Raw genomic sequence first — 24580 nt, forward strand, 5'->3', positions numbered from 1 at the left:
CTGGATGCTGGGCCATGTGCACAGGATGAGTGAGGCCTGGATGCTGGGCTGTGTGCAGAGGGCAAGACTGGACTGGATTGTGAGCACAGTGTGAGACCTGGATGCTGGGCCGTGTGCACAGGGAAGGCTGGTATTGGGCTGTGTGCACAGAATGAAGCCTGGATGCTGGGCTGTGTGCACAGAAGGAGGTCTGGATGCTGGGCTGTGTGCACAGGGTACAGCTGGAACTAGGGTGTGCACACAAGAAGAAGCCTTGAAGGAAAAGTGCACTGTTTTCACCTCATTGCTCTCTGCTTTAATTGAAAATGGTGACTGGGAGTTGCTAATTTTAAGCTTCTTCTCTTTAAGCATTTTATTTAATTAGCTTAGGCCTGGAAACTTTTTATGCCCACGGTCTGCCTTTTCCCAGTAATTTTGTGTGTGACTTTACTTTTTAGCATCAGACTTGCTGCCCCGTCACTCGGCAATGAGTGTAGCTGGAGGACATTGGGCTGGACATCGATGTGCCACTGTGGTCTAGGACTTGAGAAGTGGCCTGTGGCCCTCAAAAGGGGGCTTCCTCTTGGCCGAGGCCAGGTCAGAGCCTTGCCTCCCCTCTGCTGTCCTCCTTACACCTTGTACCTTGGGCCTCAGGGCCCTGGTTTCTGGGGTCAGTGGTAATACTGATGGCCCAGGAGGGGCAGTACCAGGCCCCTGCAGGAGCTCTGCCTTGCATCTTCTCTGTCAGTCTATCCTGGCCCTGCAGACAGTCGGGGGGTAGATGAGCAGTTGTGAGGGTGTATGAGGTCTGGCTGCAGCCGTGAGGTTGGACAGGGAGGACCCAGCTGTGTCCTCAGAGACCTGCCTCTGCCTTCTCTCTGGGCGGTGAGTGGGTGCTGTACTCGCCTCTCTATTCTTGGTTGTACAATTTCGTCCTGGAATGTTTTCTTACTTCCATGAAATGCCCTGTGTGTTCTGTTCTCCCAGTAAACCGGAGCTTTCTGTTACTGTTCAGAGTAAAGCCGTGACCACTTTCTGTGCCGCTGCTCAGTGTCTTTCTCTAGTCTAGACCTCCCCTTTTCTTGGGAGACACCAACGGACTTCTTCCCCACTTTGCTTCTCTGCAGCCCCTCCCTGGCTGTGGCGCCTGGCCAAGGCCCCAGAGCCCCCTCCAAGGACACTGCTGCTGAGTCTTCCATAATCCCGGCATCCCTGGGACCTGAGAGAGTGGGGCTGTTTCTTTCAGAGCCACACAGGTGGAGTGTCCATGTGTCTGCTGCCTGGAAGCCAGAGACCCCAAGGTTGATGACCTTGACAATTATATCCATTCAGTGTTTATCAAAGTGGATTGGGCTAAAGAGCTCAGTTCCATTTTGGTGCCCAGGCAAGGTTCACTTTCTCCCTGGAGTCGGTTCTCACCTGGGAGGGAGTCTCCCATTTGGAATGCCAACCTGGACCTAAAGCCGTCTTGTCTCCTTAGCTGTTTGTGACATGACTCTACTTGGAATCTCAAAGGGGAAAAGCAGGGGGAGGGGCCTATAAGGAGGCTGGGGCTTCTGGTCTAGTGAGGTTCAAACAATAAGAAACTGAGGAGAGTGGTTTCGACCAGTCCTGGTTGTAAATAAAAGCACACTGAGTAGGACCCCGGTGGGAGTGGGACCAGGACTGAGGATAGCTGCGAGCTGAGGTCTCTGTTGGCCTGATCTGAGCTGGCCAGATTAGCACTGATCTCCCTGACCCCGTGACTATGCCCCTCGCTGCATACCCTACTTTGCTTGGATAGTGGCTTCCCATGGTCCCTGCCTGTGGGCTGAGAGGGGTGTGGGTTGGGGAGGCCCATAGAACCAGGTAATTTGTGAGTCAAGCTTCTCAAAGCCTTTCTGAGAAGGTGTCCTGGGCATGGCCTTCACAAGGTGCCTCTGTCCCTGGATGTTGGGCCTCTGTCCCCAGCACTCTGGGCCTGGCTCAATGACTGACCTTTAGCCCCTTCTGCCATTACCTCTGAAATGGGCTGATGAAAATCCCATTAGTGGGTTGCTATTAGGGGCCTTAGGGTCAGTTCCCCATCCTCTTGACCACATGTACAGCAGAAGGAAGCCCTGCCTGGGCCTGAGCCACCCTTGGGCTTTGCTCGGGTTCAGGCCTTTGTTGCGGTTACACCCTTAACCCACCTGGAGGACCTTCCTCTTTTTCATGGACGTCTGAGCACAATAGCATTGTCCAGAGACTGACCCGCCTGAAAAGCTGCCCAAGTCTGTGAGATGAAGCCTCACCATCTCTGCTTCCAGGGGAGGCACTGACCGCACTGCTTCTAAGAAAGAGTTGTCTGCTGTTCTGGAAGTTCATGGTATATGACGTATGCTTTGCTAACACCACAGTTCAGAGGCAGCTGTTCTTTCTTGTTTACTGTCCCGTTTCCCACGAATATAAAACAATGAAAGATACCCTGGCTTGGGCCAGGTGTATGTTAATCCTCAATGTGGTTTTCTTGCTTTGTTATACTCTAAAGAGATCTTTTTTAGCAAATTTCCCAAATAAAAGATACCATTTGATTTCTTGACTTCTGCATCCATGAGAACTGGTTATAGATCCAAATGGAAGGAGACCCTTGACAGCATCGATCTGTTTATCATCATGTTGCTGTCGGTCCAGTTGTGAGTATGTTTGTTTTCTTGACGTCAAGATGCAATCTGTACTGAAGGTTGTAAGTTTTTATTTTCTTTAGTAAGTGTTTCTTCACCTCCAGGAAGCAAGGCTGTGTCGTTTTCACACTTCAGAGTGTTGACGAGTCTTCCTCTAATGCTGATGCCATTTCTCCTTCCTATAATCTGACTTCTCAGATTATTTGTTCAGCATACAGATTAAGTCCAGTGGAAGGATAAAACCCAGGCCAGTGCTCTTCCTGCCCTGCTCTGTTTAAACAACTCCCTCCTGGTCCGTGTACAAGTTCTTCTTTCTCGTAGTTAAGTGTTTGTAATTCTCATTCTTCTCAATGTATCCATAATTTGTTGCCTACGCAGTGGAATGCCTTTGCATTGTCAATGCACATGTAAACATATTTCTGATATTCTCTGCTTTCACTCAAGATCCCCCTGACATCAGTGATAACATCCCTCCTTTTTTTATTAGCCACTCATGACTAGGCCTACTTTGGTGGTTACAGGTATAATTAAGAGTCTTGGAACAATCCATACCTGATTGTAAAATTTCAGGAGGGTCTCAGGGAGCTTTCTGAAATTATCTGCATGCATCCAGGAAGTGCCCTGGGGCCATGCCCCCTCTCCTTCCATTCGTCTTTGGAGGCTAAACTTAATTATGTGCTCATTGGTGGAAATCTAGTAAGTTTTATCTTATAGGTATCAACTCAAAATGAATGGAGTTTCCCATCGTATGCTTAAGCCAGATGTGTGAGATTTCCCACAATGCAGTTGGGCTGAATGGGTTACATTTCCTGCCATGTTCATGCGTTAAAGCAGATAGATGAAATGTCCTGTCCTGTGTGAGGGCAGGTGAGCGGACCTGCCTGGCATGCCTTCCGGCTGCTGCTGTTACGTACCGTCAGTCAGAATGCACTCAACGATGAGCCCTCATCATGTTACCAGAGCAGTAATCACATGAGAGGAAATTGCCCATTTCTTCACAGAGCAGCTGCTGGATTTGAACTCTGTGCCTTCGGTTTACTACTAGGCCACTAGAGCTCCCTGATTGAAACTTCCTATCAAGAACTTGGCCTCAATACTTTACATTTCCCATCATGTTTTTGGGGATGCTCTTACGTCAGGACAGGGTCGTAGACCAGGAAAAGACCATGGTTTTGAGGCCCGATGTCTCTAACACCTTGTAGGAGGAGCTGCACCACAGACTGAGGTGGGGAAAGGGCTTGTGTTCTTGTCTGGTGTCAGAGTTACAGTGACATCAGCACAGTGTGGACAGGAAGGCAGACACAGATGAAGCTGTTGGATCATTCACGGGGTTAGTGGCAATGGAGGAGATCATTTTGGTGGTGACAGTGATGGTTATGTTGTTGGTGGTGATAGTAATGACGCTAATATTGATGATGGGGGTGGGGGTGGTGGTGATGGTCATGAGGGTGAGATAATGATTATGGTGATAGTGGTGGTGACGGTGGTCGTGGTGATGGTGATTATGGTGGTGGTTATCGTTGTGGTGGTCATGGTGGTGGTGATGGTAATGGTCATGCTGGTGATGGTGGTGATTATGATGATGGTTATAGTGGTCATGGTAATGCTGATGGTGATGATGGTTGTGGTGGTGATGATGGTGATTGTGATGATGGTTGTGGTGGTGATGATGGTGATTATGGTGATGGTCATGATGGTGATGGTGGTGATTATGGTGATGGGATGGTAGTGTGATGGTGGTTGTGGTGGTGATGATGGTGATTATGGTGCTGCTGGTGGTGTTGGTGCTGGTGGGAGGTGGTGTAGGACTTTTTGATGAAGGTGATGGTATTGATGATGGTGGTGATGTATTAGTAATAATGGCTTTGGTTGTGATGGTGACAGTGGCAATAGTCATAGCATTGTTTTGATTAAGAGCAGGGTTCCAGCTGGGGGTGTAGGTGATGAGTCCTACTCAGGGCTCCTTGAATGCTGTCCTGATATGGGGAACCTGGTCTAAACACAGCCCTACGGCTACTCCTTACTTTTGGTGAAGACCATGTTCTCAAGAGGGGCCCTGGTCTGGGACTGACCACTATAGCTCACAGTCCAGATAGTGGCCAGTTGGTTCTTTTGCCCCTTGCTGTGACCCTATGACTGTGTGGCACCACAGTCATAGTTCCATTCCTGAGGTGACATCTGAAGTCTCAGTAGCCCAGTGTGGTCCTGGTGTGGCCTGCAGGTGTGAACAACATATGTAGATGTTCTGTTTCTAGTAAAACATTCAAGTGCATGGCAGCTCCTCAAGAAGGTGAGGAAAATGAGAAGACAGTCCTGACATGAAAGAACAACTCATGCTTCCAAGGTTTCCTGCTTGATTTTACACGTGCAGCTGTGTCACGGAGCTCCCAAATTAATTTTTTGAAAATGAGTTGTTGACTGTGAATATAATTTTTACTAATAAGCAGAATGTAACCTGGGCATGATTGGCTTGTTAGCAAAGCAGGACAGAAGGGGCACAGCATGGAGGCGCAGCAGGGAGGCAGGGTGAGGAAGAGGAGGGTGGATGGCATGTGGATGATGCCTCATTTCATATCATTTGGTCACAGAGCAGCCCAGCTAACGCGTACCCTGGAGCTTCTGTTCTAGCGCGTAGAGCCCAGTCCAACTGCTTGAGGCCCATCTGGAGGCAAGTGGACCCCATGGACTTTCCATCGTTTACAATGGCTGATCTCTTAGGAGCGGATCACGAGGCCTCTCTTCCTTCAGTCTTTCAGTTTGCAGTGTCCCACTTCAGCTGGTCGCACATCTGGAGACACCATTGATTACAGTACACACTGCCCTTGGGGCCTTTCCAAGTCACACGACCGTCTGTCATTTTTTCCATGGCTGCAGAGCTCAGTGGTCATAGAGCACGCTGTGTCTCTCCCCAAGAATGGCTGGCAGACTTGATTCCTGATCTTCTACTTAGTCTGTCACCTCCTAAAGCCACAGGCCCCCTCATTGTTCTGGGGGTAGATGACTGGGCAGTGTGGTTTATGGAGCCACCTGGACGAGGGACACTTTTATCCCTTCCTGGTTTTATTACCATGTTTTGGTATTGTTGTGTTGTTGTTGTTGTGTACTGTTGAGTTGAAACTGATCCAAAGCTAACCCTCCAGTGTGTTTTCAGAGGCAGCAAATCACATACAAGGAGACTTGCCATCTTTCTCCCATGGAACAGCCGGTGGGTTTGAACCACGTATGTTTGGGTTCCCAAGACACCCTGACCCCAGATGTCCCAGCTCCTCCTTCTGCCAGAACTACAACCTCTCAGGCCCTAGGTCGTCATCTCAAATCCCTGATCCCCAATCCCAGATCCCGATTCCAAGCCCGGATCCCTCATCATGGATCCCAGGTCCCAGATCTGGAAAGTTGGCTGGTGGGTGTCACCACCGTGATGGTCTTCTGCTGTGGAGACACGTCCTCACTCGCCATTTTCACGGTCAGCAGATCAAGCACAGAAAAGAAGAAAGACGAATGCCCATTGGTCCACATCAAGGACCCGGGTGTTCGGTGAATCTGTTCTGTAGAACTTTGGTGCTGATGGTAAGGAGTTGTGCTGCCAATGGGAAGGCAGGCAGTTCAAATCTCGTAGCTGCCCCAAGGAAGAAGATGGGAAGTCTCCCCTGTGTGACTGACTTCCTCTGAAACCCTGCTGGAGGATTAGCTGTGAACGGGGCCCAGCTCAGTGGCACATGATGACTATGATGGAAAGCCTCTGCTCCCCAGAAATAGATACTGTATGGGAGGTGGTGAGCTGTGTGCTTGGTAGAGCTGCTGGGAGAGTGAGGAGCCTCTTGAGAAGCCCCTTGTAGCTCAGGATGGCTTCGACACACGTGGGCCCACCACGGTCAGAACTGACTCCACAACAACTGGGGTCTTTTGTTTTTCTTTTTGAAATTATTATTAATTTTAGTGAAAATTTACAGAGACTTTGAATTTCCGTTCATTCATTGTTGTACTTTCCTCTCTGCCCAACCCTCCCCTCCAGTTTATTCTTCTCTCTGAAAAGTAAAAGAAAAAAATCTTTATTTGTTATATAATCCCTCCCCACAAGTCCACTGCACTATGCAGCCTTCGTTCTGAACTCTTGTTATGACATTAATACCTAATCATATATACTTTTTAACAGTTCTCTCTCTCATCTGTTTCAATGCAGTATACATTATCCCATCTTTCTCAATCTAGTGATTCTTAAAAAAATTCCTACCACTGGAGTGATACATAAAATCTCCATCCATCATCTTTCCATCCTGCATGTGGTTGCTATGAAAACATGGATTTGGTTTCTGTGCCCATCACGGTAAACACTGAGAGGATTCCAGTTGCTACCCTGTTAAGTTGGTTTTGGTGGGTGCTATCACGCTGACTGTGACAGGTAGAAATCCCATGTGGCAGATAGTACTGTCTCTCTCATAAGATTTCCTAGCCTGTAATCTTTACAGAAGCACATTGCCAAGTCTGTCACCTAGAGTCACAGGTGGCTTGACATTGCCAACCTTGCAGTTATCAATCTAGTGATTAACCAGAGGGCAACCAGGTCTCCTTAGCCTACTAGTATATGTCTCCGGGTCAGCGGGAGGAGGTCACGGATGTGCTGAAACCGTTTGTGACTGGAGAGTAAGACTGTAATCCCTCTGGAGAAAGGATGGGCTTTGTCCTGACTTCTGGGAAGTTTCTCTAGATCTTAGAACACAGTGGGCTGGCAGGGCTGTGTCTTGGAGGCTACCACCTCTGACTCTTCCCAGCTTCTCAGTAAGTGTAGGTCACCTCTAACCGTGAGCAGTTCTCCACATTGGGTCTGCACCTATGGAGAAGGGGACAGACACTGGTCTACATACTTCTTAAAACGGAGGCATCTATGTGTACTTGGCTATTTCACCAGTAACACAAGAGTCGTCACTGGGCACTCCTTGTCACTGACCTCCTTGAAAACTCCCTCACAGAAGTGATAACGCATGAGCATCACCATGGCAACACATTGAAGTTAAAGAAGTGCACCACCCACCCCGCTGGTTCCAGTAGACTTAGAGACTGTAGCTTGAAGAGCCGTTGATGGGCTCAAGAGGCATTCAAGAAGGCTCGCCTGCTCCTCGAGATGGTCTCCCTGGAGCCCTGGATGTCTGTTGTTCATGAGAGTCCTTGAGCTTCTGAGCGGGACTCCTCAGTGTTTGTGGAGAACAGTGTTAGATTACCCAATAAGCAGGGGAAACATAGGCTTCTCTGTCCCTGTTGATCCGGGGTGAACAACACACTCCTGACAGGATGGAGTGCCCAGCAGCAAGGCAAGCGCAGACATCCTCGTGCTGCTTTTGAACACTTGCATGTGTTTTTACCACTTCTGATCCCACGTGGATCTACTCACTACAGATTGATAAGGAAGCCCAAGGAAGCTCCTGTTTCTCTTGCTGACTGGCCTAAGCTAGACCTGCCCAGAGGGAGGTGGCCTACTGGTGAGAAGCTGTGTCCCAATCCCAAAGGCACATCATTTGAATCCACCAGCTGTTCTGCAGAAGGAAGACAGGTGATCTCCCACTGTGGGATTTACTGCCTCTGCCAGCCCACACGAGGGTCAGTTCTGACTCAGTGTTGAACCACCACGTCAACAGAGAGAAGTGCCCTTGACTCCTCTGCCCCTTCGTCTGTGAGCCAGAGCAAGTCTCTTCACCCAGAATCCTCTGCTTAGGACAGTGAGCAGCTTCCACAGATCATAAAGCAGTTTTAACCATCGGTTTAAGTCTCTGTAGGCCAGAGGCTTTATTTTAAAAATCTTTATTCTTTTATAATTAAACTGTAAAGTGTGAACACATTCTCTTTAATAAATTGAAGCAATTCAGAAGTATATAGACCTTACCTCGCCCCAACCCAATTCTTCTCTCAGAGGAATGTTGTGTTCCCAGCTTGAGGTGAGAATCTGCGATCTTGCTGATGCGTTCAAGTGCACACACATATGCTTTTTAATGTGGATAATCTCTTAATTTGGGTGAGATAATAAGGTACAAATATTTCTCCTACATGCCTCCCCCCCTTAGTAATATACCTTTAAGACAAAACATAGTAATATAGAATTTCTACCATCTTAACTGTGTTTGCAATTCTTATCAAAGACAAAGGGGTCTTTTGTATTTACAATCAAAGGAACTCAAGAAAAGAAAATAAAAATCTACTACCATTCAGTCAATTCTAACTCATGGCCCCCTCGGTGTCTGAGGAGGTAAATCTCAGCAGAAGGAGCTGTTGAGTCCTCCTGTGGGGCAGCTGGTAGACCTTTCAGTCAGCAGCCAAGCACTTAGCACACTGCACCACTTGCTGTCCTCTTTTATGTATAAGAAAAACAAATTTACAGACTAGAAAATTGATAGAAGAATATTAGTTCACAGAAGCAGCAATGCAGGAGTCTCTCTTTCATATGAGAAGATGTTCATACACAATCCCAACGCTGTCGTCTTTCTGTCTTCACTGGGATCTAAGGTTCGTGGGGCCAGGGACTTTCTCTGCTGTGCTGTCTTTTGTATTCCTCGCAGCCAAGAACAGTGCCTGAAACATAGGGGATTCTCAGGAAATATTCCTGGAATGAAAGAATGAAGTGCCAATTGAATGCTGTAATGGCTCTTGGTGCCACCTCCCCACCTGGCACTGAGGCTCGGTGCCCCAGGGTGCACTCACAGGCACCTTCTGTGGTAAAATGTGTAAGAATTAATTGGTACAATCTTTGAGGCTGTCAATGCTGCAGTGCGTAATGTATATCAGCTATGGAGCTTCCAACCCACCCCCTCATCCCCTGGGAATGTTCCCTCACATTTCCTCACTCGGGTGCTGGGTGAGGGGCTGCAAGAAGTGCTCTTTGCAACAAAATTCTTGAAAGCCAGGACCCGGAAACAAGCCGATGTGTCTACTGGCTTGGGGCACTCAGAATGAGTTTGTCCACACAGTGCAGGCTGAGGGTTGTGCAGAAAGGCAGGAAGTGTTTTAGGCACTAGATCACAAAGGCGTATCATTAGATTTAAAACCAAATCGTACAAAACATGGCTATGTTATGGTACACTTGTGTACAGGAGGCGCAAACAGAGAAACCACACACATACACACACGTTGATAGTTATAGAAAGGCTGCAGGCCTTTTGTTTAGAGGGTCACTGTGAGTCGTGCTGGACTCGATGGCAATCAACAACAACATCTCTATCATCTCTGTCTCCTTCTCTATCATCTATATCATCTCCAAAACAACAAACAAATCTGTCTTGTAAGAAGTATATCCAAAATGTTCCTAAGAAAAGATGGTGAGACTTCATCTCACAGACATTGGACAAGTTATCAGTAGGGCATGAGGCCCTGGAGAAAACATCGTGTTTGTAAAGTAGGGGGCAAACAAGCAAGAGGAAGACCCCCTCAGAAAGGTGGATTGGCAGCGGGGCTTCAATGCTGAGTTCACAGCAGAGGGGGCCAGAGCGGGGCCAGATTCTTCAGGGCTCAGATCTGCTTCCCAAGCTGAGGGGAGGGCACCTAACACAACAAAACACTGCTATTCTTTTGCAAATGCATAAAATACCCAAGGAAATGTACTAAAGACCACTAATATTCATTGTTCCCAGGAAAGAGAGTGAGACTGAACTGTGATGTGGAGGGAGATGTATCACATTTGTACTTTTTGAAATTCTAATTATGACTGTATTAGTATTAGATATTTCATTAGATTTTTAAGTTACACCCCACGTCTATATCATTTACATATGCCAAAGTCCCAAACCACAACTGTTGAACACTTTGTAGGAAACATCTTTTGGATTTTGTCTTGAATTAATGTTCGTTTTGTGCCCATTCCTGAGCGTAGGAGTAATTGGACTCCATGAGCCCCGCTCTGGCTTTGTGATACTAATTAGGCCTTGGGAGCTGCCTCGATGTGAAATTGCTCTGCTAAGTATTCGCTTGCCTTTTGTTTCAAGGCTGCCTTTCTCTAGAGCTGGGGCCTGCATGGTCCCAGGATTGAGTACTTGTGCAGCAAGAGGGGCCCTTTACCCCTGGTAAGATCATGGAGCCCTCTGTCCTGGGTGTCAACACGGGCGTGAACTTGTATGCTCACTTGTATTGTGTTGCATTGCATTGCATGCCTTCAATCTCCACTCTCTCAACTCACAAACCCTGCCACCTAGGAAACTAATTGCATTAGAAACAGCCAGGGAACTTCACAAGCTTTCAAAACACATAAATAACACCACCAATTAACCCTATGACTGGAAAGCCCTCCATCTTCCTGTCGGAATCCAGGCACGTGACTCTAATTGCACCAGGAGTGGGAAGGGCTTTGCTCCTGAGGAGAGTCCCCTCAGCATGTGCAGGGGGCCAGAGCCTGGAGCGCTCACCTTCCAGAGAGAGAGGTGCAAACTCAGGATGCAGGGTGTTGCTGACTGTACCTCAGTGGACCTGTTTCCATCAGGCAAAGCCTCAAGAGAAAGAGGCAGATGTGCTGAAGTTCTGGACAACTTGGAAGGTCAGTCTCCACGTAGGGTGGCTTTGCTCTCTTTTCCACCTGTTGACGTTATTCCCAGAGGAGTAGCAGCAGAGCCCTTGGCGGGCGGCCACTCTCTTGGCTGGGCACGGATGTTTCCAGCAGCTGCATGTGGATGTGCCTCTCCAGTCACAGCTAAGTGGTGGTCAGGAGCCAGCGGGAAGTTGGAGCTTTCCTACAGTGAGGCAGGTAGTTAGGTGTTGAGGACTGCCAGGACCCCTTTAATGTGCTAAAGAGTAAGGGAGGAAGTCCCTCTCCGGATGGAAGAGCAGCTGGCCCGGACCAAGGTGGTTCCCAGTCACCTTATCTGTAGGAGAAGGTTGGGTGTCAAGGGTTTGAATTGTCTGGTGAAGGTAGTTTTCTGTCACCTTATCTATAGGAGAAGGTTGGGGTGTCGAGGGTTTGAATTGTCTGGTGAAGAATATTGAATGTACTGTGGGCTTCTGAAGAACAAAGCGATGAGTGGTGGAGCAGTGTCACCGAGGGTCCTCGGGTGCCGGTGGCGAGCCTTCTCACGTACTTTGGGAGACGTACACCAGGCCCCAGCCGGCAGGGCCCATGAATCAGTTTCCTGCTCGGAGGTACATGTGGCACCAGAGTCAGTGCTGGTTCGCCTGCAGCCCTTGTCAGAGGAAGAAATGAATTCTCAGGGACCAGTGGGTGGAGTGCTATGGATTAAATGATATTCTCCCAAAATATGTGTTATAAATCACAATCTCTCTGAGTATGGCTAGAATCCCATTTAGGAATGAGTTGTCTTTGTTATGTTAATGAAACTAGATTAACTGGATTAGAGTGTGTCCTAAATCAATCTATTGAAATAAGAAAAGCTAGGAAACAAATAAGAGAAAGAAGCCGCGTGGGAGGAAGAGAGATGCCATGAGCAGGAAGACTCAGCACAAAAGCTCAGAAGCGGGCAGCAGCTGCCTTGGAGGCCTGGAGGAGAAAGCCTTCTCCTTGGCCACAGTCCTGAGGGCACCTTGACTTTGGCCTTTCAGTCCCCTAACTTGTGGGAGAATGAATTTCTATTTGTTGGTGTTAAAACCACCCATGTGTGGTATTTCTGTTCTAGCAATTCAAGAGAAGTAATACATGTACTTAGATATAATGAAGAATGAAGATTTAAAGAATGAGAGAGAACTACAGGAAATACCTGTGATACCATATAATATTAATAGAAATCAGATGGATTGGCAGAGTGACTGTAACAACGGGCTCCTTCATCTCAGGGATCATGAGAAGGGCGCAGGACAGGGAAGGGTAGGAAGGCCATTGACTCAATGACCCCTAACAATAACAACAGCATAATATACAGTTAGCTGCTACTGACTCAGCTCTGCCTCACTGTGACTTTAGATACTGTTGTTTAATGCCATCAAGTCATAGACGACTCATAGTGACCCTATGAACGAAAGACCTGAGCGCTTGTATAAGTTGCATCTTTTCTTCAAATTCATAGGGTTCCTGGAGGCAAGCTATTTCGGAAGTGGATGCCATTCTTGCTTCCAAATATATAAATACAAGTAAATTTCAGTTGTGATTTTAACAAAAGTTTACAACAATTAGATTTTCATTCATTCATTGTTGCACTTTTTACCCACTCTCCCTCCCACCCTCCTTCGCCAAGCTGACTTGATTTTTGTAGTTTATTTACAACATTTGAGTACATTGTTTTAGAGAATAGATTCTTCCAATCTCGCTCACTCCCCACCCATCAAATTGTAAAACTCCATTATTAATCCCCTGCCCATCCTCATCCCTCTGCCTCACCTGCCCCCACCCCCCTTGGGTCCTTATACTCATTCTACAATAATGGTTTTATATTTGTCCTTGTGGGACTGAGTTAGTTCACTCAGCATAATGCTCTCCAGTCTCTCCCAACTTAGGTAATAATTTACAAAACCATTGCTCCTGCATGCTGCATAATATTCCATTGTATGAATGTACCATAATTTCTCAGTCCATTTGCTTGTGGTTGGACATTTGGGCTGTTTCCATTTTCTTGCGATGGTGAATAATGCTGCTATGAACATTGGTGTACAAATCTCTGTGCGTCAGTTCTCATTTTCTGATTATATTCCAAGTAGTGGAATAGCTGGGTCATATGGCTCTATCTAGCTAGCTGATATCTATATATCTGATGTGTATATATATATGTGTGTTTATATATGTGTTTGTATACATGTATGTGTGTGTTTGTATGTAATGTGTGTGCATTATATGTGTGTATATATAGTTGTTACGTGCAGTGCAGTTGATTCCAACTCACAGTGACCCTATGAACTCTGAACCTGACCCTCTCCTGAGGGTCCGTCCTCACTGACCCGGACACACTTGCCTCCATTGCCACAGTCACTACTCTACCAGCTGCTCTGTGGGAGAAAGACAGGAAATCTCTTCCTGCGTGATTTATGGCCCGTGATTGCTCACTGGAGGGTTGGCTATGGATCAGTTTCACCTTGATGGTATGTCACAACATACATTTATACATATATATTTGGGTATGTGCATACATTCTTCTCTATATGTTGTTGTGTGCCACTGAGTTGGCACTGACCCCCAGCTGACCCTGCAGCAGGTTTTCAGAGGCAGTTAATCACATGGTAGAGGACTGTCCATCCTCCTGTGAAGCAGCTGGTGGCCTCAAACCTTGCGCCTTTGGGATTGCAGCGCAGCTCATTACCACTATCTAAACATAAGAATATATAGATTTTCTAACATTTCTAACACTTACTCATCCTTCCAACTTACTCTTCATTGGTGGCATCTGGTTCTTGTTTCTTGCGTTCAATTTCCTTGAGGGCATTCTACAGAACACGGATAGCACCTCATCAGACTTTCCCACTCTCCCTTTCTGTGTTGTGCTCTCTGCTGTGGCTTTATCTTGCTATCTTGGCTGCAGGTGTCCCCAGGGGCTGGCAGTCCCAGGCTCCATGTTCCCACATTACAATCCGTCTGCAGAAAACTGAGCCTGGGCTGTGATTGCTGGGTGCGTTCAGATCTCCTGACGAGCGTCCTTTTTATTTGGTACTAGAGGACACACCACACGGAATAGTCCTTGACAGTGGGTCTTAAAGGTGGGCGAGCTTTGTTCTGAAGAGGAAGTGCCTATGTCCCCACTTCCCTCGGCCCCAGTTTCTTTCTCTTTTACGAGCTGGTTCACTGTGCTTTTCACATGGGTGTTGTACCCATGCAAATGGACAGAATACGGGGTCCAGTGGCTTTTTTTCAGTGTCCTTTCATCTATGGTCTGCTCAGCCATTTGGCTAACATTTATCAAGCATCTTTCTAGTGTGAATCATATATTTGCCTGAAAGTCAGAAAAATGTGACTTCTGTTCCAGCAGCTCCCAGGTTGGCACTGCACTGGGATGTGCTCACGAGCAGCAGTGAGCCAGAGGTCAGAGGGCCTCCGTCGGTCAGCGCTGGAGCCCGGGCTGGTAGGGGAAAGCTGTGCAGTTCTCCCGGGAAGAGGAGGGAAGTTTCCCAGGAAGGAAGCGGGCCGAGGAGGTCGGAACGGCCTGTGTCAGGCATAAAGCTGGGGAGTGTGGAGGGTTGTGGGAAAGCCAGCCACTCTCCATGGCTGAGGGCACAGCCTGAGCTGAGCTAGCCAGGTGGGAAGGAGGATTGGCCACTGAGATGGGCAGTGCCGGGCCTGAATATGTGAGCTGAACCCTTGTAGTGCTCTAGGGAGTTCTGATGGCCTAGTGGTAAGGAGCTTCACTGCCAACTCAAAGGCACATGATTCAAATCCACCAGCTTTTCCACGCAAGAAGGATGGACTGTTTCCTCTCTTGTGATTTACTGTCTCAACACCCCCAGTGGAGGGTCGGCCATAGATTGGCTCCCACTTACCGGGACATAACAACAAGCTGTTGGCAGATTGGTTAAGGAATTTGCTGCTAAGCTCAGTGTTGACGCCTTGAACCCACTGTCCACAGGGAAATGGTACGGCGGTCCGCTTCCTGTGAACCCCATGAGGCAGTTGGACTCTGTCCTAAGGGCCTCTGGGGGTCAGGAGGGCCTGGGTGGCGTGGGCTGGGTGGCATTGCCAGTGTGGGAACAGCTACAGGGCGGCTAAACGCAATGAAGACCAGGCTCCCACCCCGGAGGAAGGCACGACGGACACCAGGAGCTGCTGAGTCTAGCGTGCAAAGGAGATTGAGGCGGCCGGTGCTCAAAGACAAGGGTGCTTCACGTGGTGGAATGAGGACGGACGGACAGGAGGACTCAGGCGGGAGCAATCCCAAGCCTGCATTCATTATAGAGGTTGTGCTTGCCTCGAACTAATTAAAATCATTTGTATCATATGGCGGGGAGAGCTTCCCTCCCGAAAATAAGGGAAATAACAAAAAGATGGTGGACGCCTTCATTTCATTGCAGAGAGAGCATGGATTTACAGCCTGGCAATGTGCTGACTGGGGAGGGGACAGCAGTGGAGAACGGTGGAGTGTCAGATGAGGAGGACGACGTGGGGATTCAGTGGGACCATGCTGAGAGAGGAGGCATTGGAGGACAGAACGGCCGGATCAGGCTCCTGATGGAAGCACTGGCCTCCTGGGTCAGAAGGGAAGCTTGAGCAGGAGGTGGCCCTGTGGAAACCAGCTCGGAAGATGGAGGAAAGGGCCAGCCTGAGGTGCATACATTGGTTCGAGTGCTTCATAAGCACAGGGCCTCTCTTCTTCCAGATGCTTCATGCTAGCTGTAGGATGGATTGTTCTGAATTTTTAATACTTTCATAAAAGAAATGTTCATTAAAAATGCAAGTCTCTGGAAACTTGCTTCTGTTACCTAGGCCAAAGGAAGCCCCATGATGGGCGAATCCATGCAGCATTGAACAGCATCCCGTGTCATTCCTCAATGTACCTGCCCATGTAAATGTGCCTTCTGTGTCTCCAAGGACAGACGGGCTCCTGGTGGCTGTGGCAGAGAGAGGGAGGTTCTCTTTGATGACAAACCAAATGGATTGTGCGTCCTGACCTTATGAATCACGCTTCCCAGTCCTCATGCACCAACCAGCTCCCCCAAGCCTGCATCCCTTAAAGGGTGCACTAATTAAAGCCATTTGTATCAAATGATTGGAATAATGTCCTCTCTCGAAAATAAAGAAAATCACTAAAAGAAGTTGGTTGTTTTTTTTTTTTTTAACAAGGAGGCTAACTCAATTTCATGAGCTGAGCTGAGAGCTACACTATTAACTTTATTTTCTCGGATATGGGAAGGCATCAGCCCGAAGAAGGCTGCCGTTCCTCAGAGCAGTCCACACACATGAACGCCAATCTGGGCTGGGCTCATGAGAGACCCTTGCCCACAAATGCCCAGGTCAGAAGACACCGGGTCAAGTCTGAAGAGAGTGTCGCCCCGACGTCTACCGGTTCACCTTTTATTTGAGTCCCTTGGAGCTGACTGAAACCTGACAGCGCCTGTGTGCACTAGTGGGCACCCTATTAGTACCTGCTCATTTAAACCATGTAAATGGCCGAGGGAAGGATGCATTTGTCGTGAAGCATGACTTAGAGAGTCTGGGGGTTTAGAAACAAATGTCTTTTTCTTTCAAATGATGCATTTGCTGGCAAGAGCTTGTGACTCAGTGCAGGGGACACAGAGATGCTGGACAGACACCGGATCGGGCTTTCTTCCTTCTGTGTGGAGGAATGTGTCTTCCCTTCCATGCGTGCACTGCAAGGCGGGTTTCTGTTAAGGGCGTATGAACCTGCAAGCTCAGCTCCGTGCCTGCTTGACTGAAGGACTCAGGAGCTTGTGGCGTGAAGGTGGCTTGATTTTCAGCATAACATACATGCCATGTATGTGCACATATATCAGGCACACACAGGCTGTGTGTATTCACAGACAGGGCCACGAGCACACATGCATATACACATGCACCACGTGCACACACTCAGATGTGACCCAATGCACACACGTGCACACACCACCGATTCACACACTTATGGTGGATGTATGCACACATGTTACAGGCATGTACACACATGCACAGATGCACAGCCGCATGGGCCTGCACACGCGCACACACCCTGCCACCAGCACAGGCAAATCGATGTCAGAACGACTCTGATTTCTAACTCTTGATTTGCAGCAGTATCTCAACATGAGCACTGATGCTTTGGGGGTGTGACTAGACTTTCCCAAAGCATTTGAAGAACTGTCAAAATTCCCCCAAAATGTTGATGGCAGCATAATTGCTACCATGAGGTTCCTTGGAGGAGATGAGCTCCTCTCTGGCAGAGGAGAAGCCTGCATTTTACTAAGAAGGTAATTGGACCCCGAGGGGCTGAACCTGCAGGTGGGGATGCTTCCCAGAGCCCCCTCCCTGCTCAGACCTTGGGCAAAGGCCACTGGCTGGGTCTGGCCAGGTGGGTTCTGTTCCACTCTGTCTGTGCCATGTGGACCCTGAGTGAGCTGACCGAAGGGGGCTTTTGCTGGCATTAATTAGAGGCCCCTGGATGAATGCCTGGGTGGGCAGAGCTGCATCTCTCTGTCCGTCATCAGAACCCTTCTTCTAGCTTGTCCCTCCAGCTCTGCTGGTGCAGCAAAGACTCGCCCTTGGGCCCAAGCCCCCACCGTTAAGGGACTGGACTGGGACTGGGTGTCAGGTCTGTCCAGTTCCAAACCCGACTTCTGCTCAGGCCAGATGCCCTTTCTTATCTGACTTCTGACCCACCTGCTCCGCCCCTGAGCCCTGAACTCGGGCCTGTCCTTCTTGGCTCCCAGGCCATGTGCCCCCTGTGAGGAGGCAGGCCTTGGCCCCACAGATAGCCTCAGCCTGAGTCTCTGGGGATGGTAGAAGCCAGAGGTCCAGAAGCGGCGCTCGACACACGTCCCATGGGGAAGCCTTGCTAGGGCTGTTCTGCACTCAGGGAGCACATCGACGAGAGTCACAAGCCTCCCCTTCACCACGCCTGTTTTAACTGCCAGGCCTCCTTTTTATTTCAAAAAAGCTTTGATTTGATAAATTTATGGTGCCAGTTAGAATATGCACATATTTAGCTGTGGGTTTCTCTTTTCCATGTAACTGGACGTTTTTGAAATTGTACATTGGAGACGTTTCAGACTTTGAAGTTAAGGCAATGGAACTTCCCGGTTCTGTATCCACCTGGGGATGCTGCCTCTCTGCACTGGTCACCACAGTCGGTGACACACTGGCCTCCTGGCAGTCCCACCCACAGGGTGCTCGTTGGGCAAAGTGGACCTGCCGCAGGCCGCTTCCAGGGACCCAGATGCCGCCTCTTTCTCCTGTGAGTGGAGCAGCTGGTGGGTTCAAACCAAGTGCTTAACCCGTGCACCACCAGGGCTTGTCACCTGCCTCTTGGTGAGCTGTAGGTAGTGACATTAAAGAAAGAATTTACTTTGGAATTAACATTTTTTGGGTGCACACCACCCCCTCTCCGCCTCCTCTGTCCACACAATTCAAACTCGCTGCCTTCGAGTTGGACCAGCTCTGAGCCCACCCTGCTGGTCACACGGGTGGGGGTGGGGGGAATCGTCCTTCTTTCTCCAGAGGAGCCACCCTTAGACAATGGCCCCTGGCCCCTCCAGTGCAGAGACCCATGTGGACAGGCCTGGGGTCGGGGCTCAGCAAGCCAGCCGTGTCCCTGCCAGCACAAGAAAGGGGCATGCTGGGAGCAGAGCTGGCCCTCAGGGATGTCACAGGGAAGGAGCTGCTGGCCCCCTCGGGGATCAGAGCCCCCACTTATCTGAGGGGCATCAGGAAGGCACAAAATGGTTAGGATGTGGCATGGCCACCACCACAGCCCTGAGGGAGGGTGTCTTTCCTCAAATAACCGATTTGTGGCTCTGTGTCTGTAGGTGCTGCTCTCCTGTGCCCCCATCTCCATGTCCACTGACGGGTCCCAGTTGGTCATGGTGACTGCATGTCCAGCCATCGCTGACGGCCCATGCACTCACTGGCCTTGACTTCACCAAACACGTGTCCTCCAGTCACTGACCACTCCTGGGGACATGTCCCGGGTGCATGTCCACTGATGCTCTGCTGTGACCTGTGGGTCCTCAGTGGCTAGCTTGGGGGTGGGGGTGATCTCCAGATCTGTTTCTCTGGTCCTGAAGCAAGAGAAAGACCTGTCCTGATGGATGGACCCCTGGGGTTTGAAATGGGGGTGACATAGAGCCCAGGCTCGCAGCATCGCCAAGCCACATGGCACATCACGTGACTGATGAGTGTGGCAGGGAAGCATTGACAGTTTGCCAGTCACTTTTTCGATGTTCATCAGCTTGCTTTCCGTTCTCTCTGGCCCACGTTGCTGGAGTCTAGTGCAGGGAAGCTGTGCCTTTGCAGACTATGTGTTTGTCTTCTGTGGCAGCCTGAACGGCTCACTGCCATGTAGTCTCAGTCCTTGTGCATGTGGAGTGCACACGTGGCATGTATGTGCATGCTGCACGCTGCCCCTACACAGAAGGGCGAGCCCCTGAGTCCCAGAGCCAGGGTCGTGACGGCAGCCAGCACTGTGGGACTGGCGTGGCCAGGTGTGCTCCCTGACCTTCAGAGGCTGTCTGCAGGGTGTGGAATTCCCCTTCAGCAGCTGCAGCGCTGCGCTGTGTCACGGGGGAGCCCAGGCCTGGAGAAGGATTCAGGCTTTCTGGAAAGCTTGGAGCTGCTCTGTGGTCCCCACACCTGGGCGAGGAGATGCTGTGCCTGAGGGTCTGCAGCTTGCTCGCCTCCTCTGCCTCCCCCTCAGTTCTGCCCCCTCCCCACCCCTCTCCACCTCTCTGTGCCTTCTTCTGACCCACGTTGAGAATCCTTCCCTGCTCTGATCTTGGCGTATGGACGCTGGTGGCAGTGTCTGTGCTTAAGGACACTGTGGGCCCAGTGTGTCTCTTTCACCATTGTTATCTGCTTGGGGAGAGCTGTTTGACCAGAGCTGCTGACACTGTGGGGACTTGCCTGTAGTTCATATGTCCACTCATTGAACATATTATTTGCATTTTAATTTGGTCACTCAAGGGTTAGCGTGCCTACCTCAGGATGCCTGTCAGGGCGCTGGGTTAAGTGCTGGGCTGGGAACCTGAGGGCTGGCCATTTGAACCCAGAAGCTGCACTGTGGAGCTGCCCAAGCGCACAGAGCTCTGGTTACAGTCTGATGACGAGGACCAGGCTCCCCATGTCTCCCTTGTGTGGTGCGATACAACGTCCACCTTTTCCCAAGTGTGTACGTGCATGTGAGTGTGTGTATATGTGTTGATGTATCTGTAGCTATGTCTGCATATAAATCCGTTTGTGTGTGCAGATAGGTGTATGCATGTGTTTGTTCATGTTTGCGTGCGTGTGTCTTGTGTGTATGTGCTGTACATGTGTGTATAGGTATGCCATGTGTGACTGTATGCCCATGTGTCTTGGTGTGTGCACACCTGTGTGTAAGAAGGTGCATGCATGTGTGTGTTTGTGTTGACACATGTGCACGTCTGTGGACGTATGAAGTGATGATCTTTGCTTTCACATCGCCCAGCCCAGAGCTGCCCAGCAGTCTCAACCACTTGAGCCCTGACCCCAAACTGGCCAGTCCTTTCTGTCTGCTTGTTTGGAGTGTGATTGGAAGTTTGAGGTTTGGTTTTAATGCTACAAGATCGTGTGTAAGCATCCACAGCTTGTTATATGCTATCTGGTGATGAAAGAACGACCCTGTCCCGGAGGCCAGGAGATCTGTCCTTGAAGTGTCACTGACCACAGCTGAGATGGGCTTATTTGGCAAAGCTGGTTCACTGAGCTGTGTTCTCAAGGTTGCCTGTTGTCGCTGATTGTGGAGGTGGCTCTGTTTACTATGACAAATGCGATTCTAATAACAGTTGTTTTGGCCAAACAGATAAAAGCAGAGAGGGTAGCCGAGCACCTCGGCCCCCCGCCCTGATGCTGCCGACGGAGAGGAAGAGTGGGGCACGACCTGAGGAGGATCAGGTGTGTATCAGACCCTGTGCGTTCTTTAGATCCCAGGTCATTCAGGCTTGGTGTCCACCGAGGGCTGTAAAGAAGTACCATCGAGTCCCTTGAGGTCCAGGACACCCCACGTGTGTCAGCATACAGTTGTGCACACCAAGTTTCCTGACTGGCTTTTGAGGAGCAGATTGTCAGGACTTCCTCTGAGGCACCTGGGCAGACTCGAGCCCAAGCTTCTCCATTGGTGACTCCACATGTTAGTGACACCACTGGTGAGCTCAGCACACGGCAGGATCAGCCTCCCGTGACACTCCTGTGAGAAAAAAGCATGCTCAGCACCATGGGCAGGTCCAGGGAGAGGGGTGCCCAGGGCAGGGCCTCCTCCAGGGAGAGGGGTGCCCAGGGCAGGGCCTCCTCCAGGGAGAGGGGTGCCCAGGGCAGGGCCTCCTCCAGGGAGAGGGGTGCCCAGGGCAGAGCTTCCTCCAGGGAGAGGGGCACTCAAGGCAGGGCCTCTTTGGTGGGCCCTCCATTGGCAGGAGGCTAGCACATGCATGTGTCCACCTTCCAGTCCCTGTCTTCCCTCTGTTTCAGTGGCCAGGGCTGGGTAGTCTCAGGGCCCTTTGTACAGACAGGCAGCAGGACAAGGGCACAGCTCATGGCTCCACTTATGTTGGGGAAAACCCAGTGCGCACTTGATTTTCTAAATACATTCCAATTTCTGATCAGCACGTTTGCCAAATGCAGTTTTAAAGATTGATGAGGGCAATGCTATTGACTGATTGAGGGGCTCGCCCAGCGCAGCCTCGCACTAACTGGAGTAGCTTCTATGGCTGCATGGAGAGGCTGCAGCGTGGTCTTCCTCGGCTCTAACCTGTCCCTTCTCCCAGAGTTGTAGATGTTTAAGGTCTCCTCTCCTCCCAGGTGTTTCTCTGCCTCAGGGTGCGTTGTCACAAGGACCCTCACTTAGTCTTGATTTAGCATCATGCTGGCCTGAGACGATGCTAAGCTGTAGGTGACCACAGTGACGGTGCAGGTGAAGCCCTGCTCCTGTGTATGTCCATCCTGTCTGAATCTCTGATTAATTAAGTGGGTAGCCACGCTCGTGGCTCAGATAAACGCTCACATTATCACTGAGTGTAACTCAGCTCCTTCCTGCTGCTGCTCCGAGCGGGCGTTTTACACCTTGATTAGCCACTTTATTGCCAACAGGAAGTCAGAGCCAGCGGGGCCTCATGGACTTCGTAATTAGCAGGTGTGCACAGCATCACTGAATTGAAGTGCTGGTCCCTCACAAATTCTGCCTACCGTAATTCCTGGAGTAATTAGCAGGCTAATCTGTGGCTGGGAGACTCCCTGGCTTTCCATTGTTCACTTAACTGCATAATGAAAATCCCCTCGTTCTTCTAATTGGATTAGTCATATAAACTCTGGTCTTAATATTGCTTTAGACAACTGCTTCTATAAACTCTCTGTAAGACTAATTATTATCCAAATCATATGTTCTTATAGAATAATAAAGACATTTTCTGTTAATGACAAAGTGTAGAGAAATTATAAACACGGAGTGACTTACAGCCACACGGCTGAGTCGGAGGGGCAGTGGAGAGAGGGGTGGGTTTGGTTTGATTTTTGATAACTGCAATTTCAACTAAAACGGAAAGGCTGGGCATTCAGACTCCCCCAGGGGGCCCTGGGAGAAAGCCCCGGTGAAAACTCTGGGGGCGCAGCTCTGACGTGTGGGCATCACAACCGGGTCCCGAAGTAGCTGCTGCTCACATTTGGGGGTTCCGATTGGCAGACCAGTCTGTGGAGAGCAGCTGGCCTTCATGGGGTCCCTAGAAATAAAGACAGGGATCATACCAGCTAATTGCGCCCATTCCTGTTTCAGGAACCTCCGTCCATCCTGGTGCGCAGAGAGGAGAGCCTCACCGTGGGCAGCAGACCTGTGGCATCCGCCCCAGTGCCCGGATCCCCCTGGTAAGACCCCAGACCTGAGCTGCAGGGAGAACACAGGCTCTCCGCCCCCAGAGGGAAGAGCCCGCTCCTGACGGAGCACTGGCGGGAGTGCGGGCGCGTCCTGCAGACCGGATGGTGCTGTGATTAGCGATCTGCTCTGCTTCTGTTGGTGGGACGCTTGCTGGAGCCGCAGAGCTCTGGCTGTGGATCACGGAAGCCCGCGTTGAGCAGCTTCAAAGGCCTCAGCCTGCTCCTGAGAGACAGAGGACGGAATGTTAATTATGGCTCAGAGCTTCCCCATCCTGGGAGGATCCCCATCTTTGAGCGAGCTGCATTCAAACACCTTCCACTAGGGAGCCACAGGACTGTGTTTTCAAAGATGTCCTTTCATTATGGAGTCATTTGGAAGCAGAGTAGAAAGGTTGTTATAGTAAAAATCAGCTTTAAAACCTCAAGATTAGAGTGAGGTGTACCGCGGGAAGGTGGAGATAATTCATTGAACAGAAACAGCAAATGTGGGGACAGTTTAATGGACCATGTGGGCCCGTCAGTGAGGAGGGTGCAGCCAGGCCCGAATCACTCTTCTCTCTGCACAAGGGCTTCCCCCAGGCCGTGAGGAGGGGGCCCGGGGACCCATGGCTATGTCCTGGCAGAGACCTTGCTAACCCGCCGTGCTCGTGCCTGGAGTGAGACCCAGCATCTCAGGAACAGGATTGTAGCCTCTGTCCTGAGTGAAACCACTCTTATCTGAGAGGTTGGCCTCCCTACCCTGGGCACAAACCCTCTTGCTGTCCAGCATGTGGCGTTCTCAGTTCAGATCCTCTGCTATAAACTCTATGCTCTCTAGGTCCCGGCAAGGTGACTGTCCCTGTGAAGAATGCTGACCCCCAGGGTTTCATCCCATTGGTCAGGAGAGTGGGTGGGACAGGAGACTTCCTAGTCCAGGACTGGCCTCCTGCTGGGGTTCTGAGGGGCTGAGTGACGCTGGGAGCAGGGTGCATCTGTGAGGGAGGGTGGGTGGAATGGGGGCAGAGCTTGGACAGGGACAGTGTTGTGGTCAGTCAGCTGTGTGGGTCAGCTCGAGGACACTGGAGAAGCAGGTGCATGTGGAGGAGTGAGAGCCCCCTGCCAGTGGAAGGGCTGTAGTGGTCCTGTGACCCTGGAGAAAGGCTCAGTGGCTCCAGAAGCCCAGGGAACATGCATTTGGGGGTACACTCAGCTCCTCACCTGGACCCTTGTGCTTCTTCATGTGGTGATGGGGAGTTGGAGGTGCTCCCCTCACTTTGAGGGCTAATGCTTGTCTGACCTCAGCCTTCAGGAAGCCTCTTGGGTGAGGATAGAATGCTGAAAGGTCCCTGTACCCACATCCCCTTGGCATCAGGCCCTGGACACTGAACAGTGAGGCCAGCTGTCCAGCCGTGGCTCCCCTGTTGCCGTGTCCTCATCAGGTAACATTGGCACAATGTCCACATTAATCACACGTGTGGAACAGGGCTCCCCTGACATGGTGGTCTCTGTCAGGAAGGGACCCCACCCAGGAGCCTGGCTCTTCTGCTCATGGTCCTCAGTT

At 50.2% G+C, this 24580-nt stretch overlaps 1 protein-coding gene across 1 annotated transcript in view; it reads left to right on the forward strand.

The window, feature by feature from the left end:
- Nucleotides 1-24580, forward strand: part of TCERG1L (transcription elongation regulator 1-like) — a 186219-nt gene that overhangs the window by 104927 nt on the left and 56712 nt on the right. The window contains exons 10-11 of the mRNA XM_006880123.1: nucleotides 20984-21075; nucleotides 22943-23031. Coding sequence (XP_006880185.1) covers nucleotides 20984-21075; nucleotides 22943-23031 — 181 coding nt within the window. The remainder of the gene's footprint in view (nucleotides 1-20983; nucleotides 21076-22942; nucleotides 23032-24580) is intronic.

Source organism: Elephantulus edwardii, unplaced genomic scaffold, assembly GCF_000299155.1.
Source record: "Elephantulus edwardii isolate Elephantulus edwardi_28Jun2011 unplaced genomic scaffold, EleEdw1.0 scaffold00006, whole genome shotgun sequence".
Classification (NCBI taxonomy): domain Eukaryota; kingdom Metazoa; phylum Chordata; class Mammalia; order Macroscelidea; family Macroscelididae; genus Elephantulus; species Elephantulus edwardii.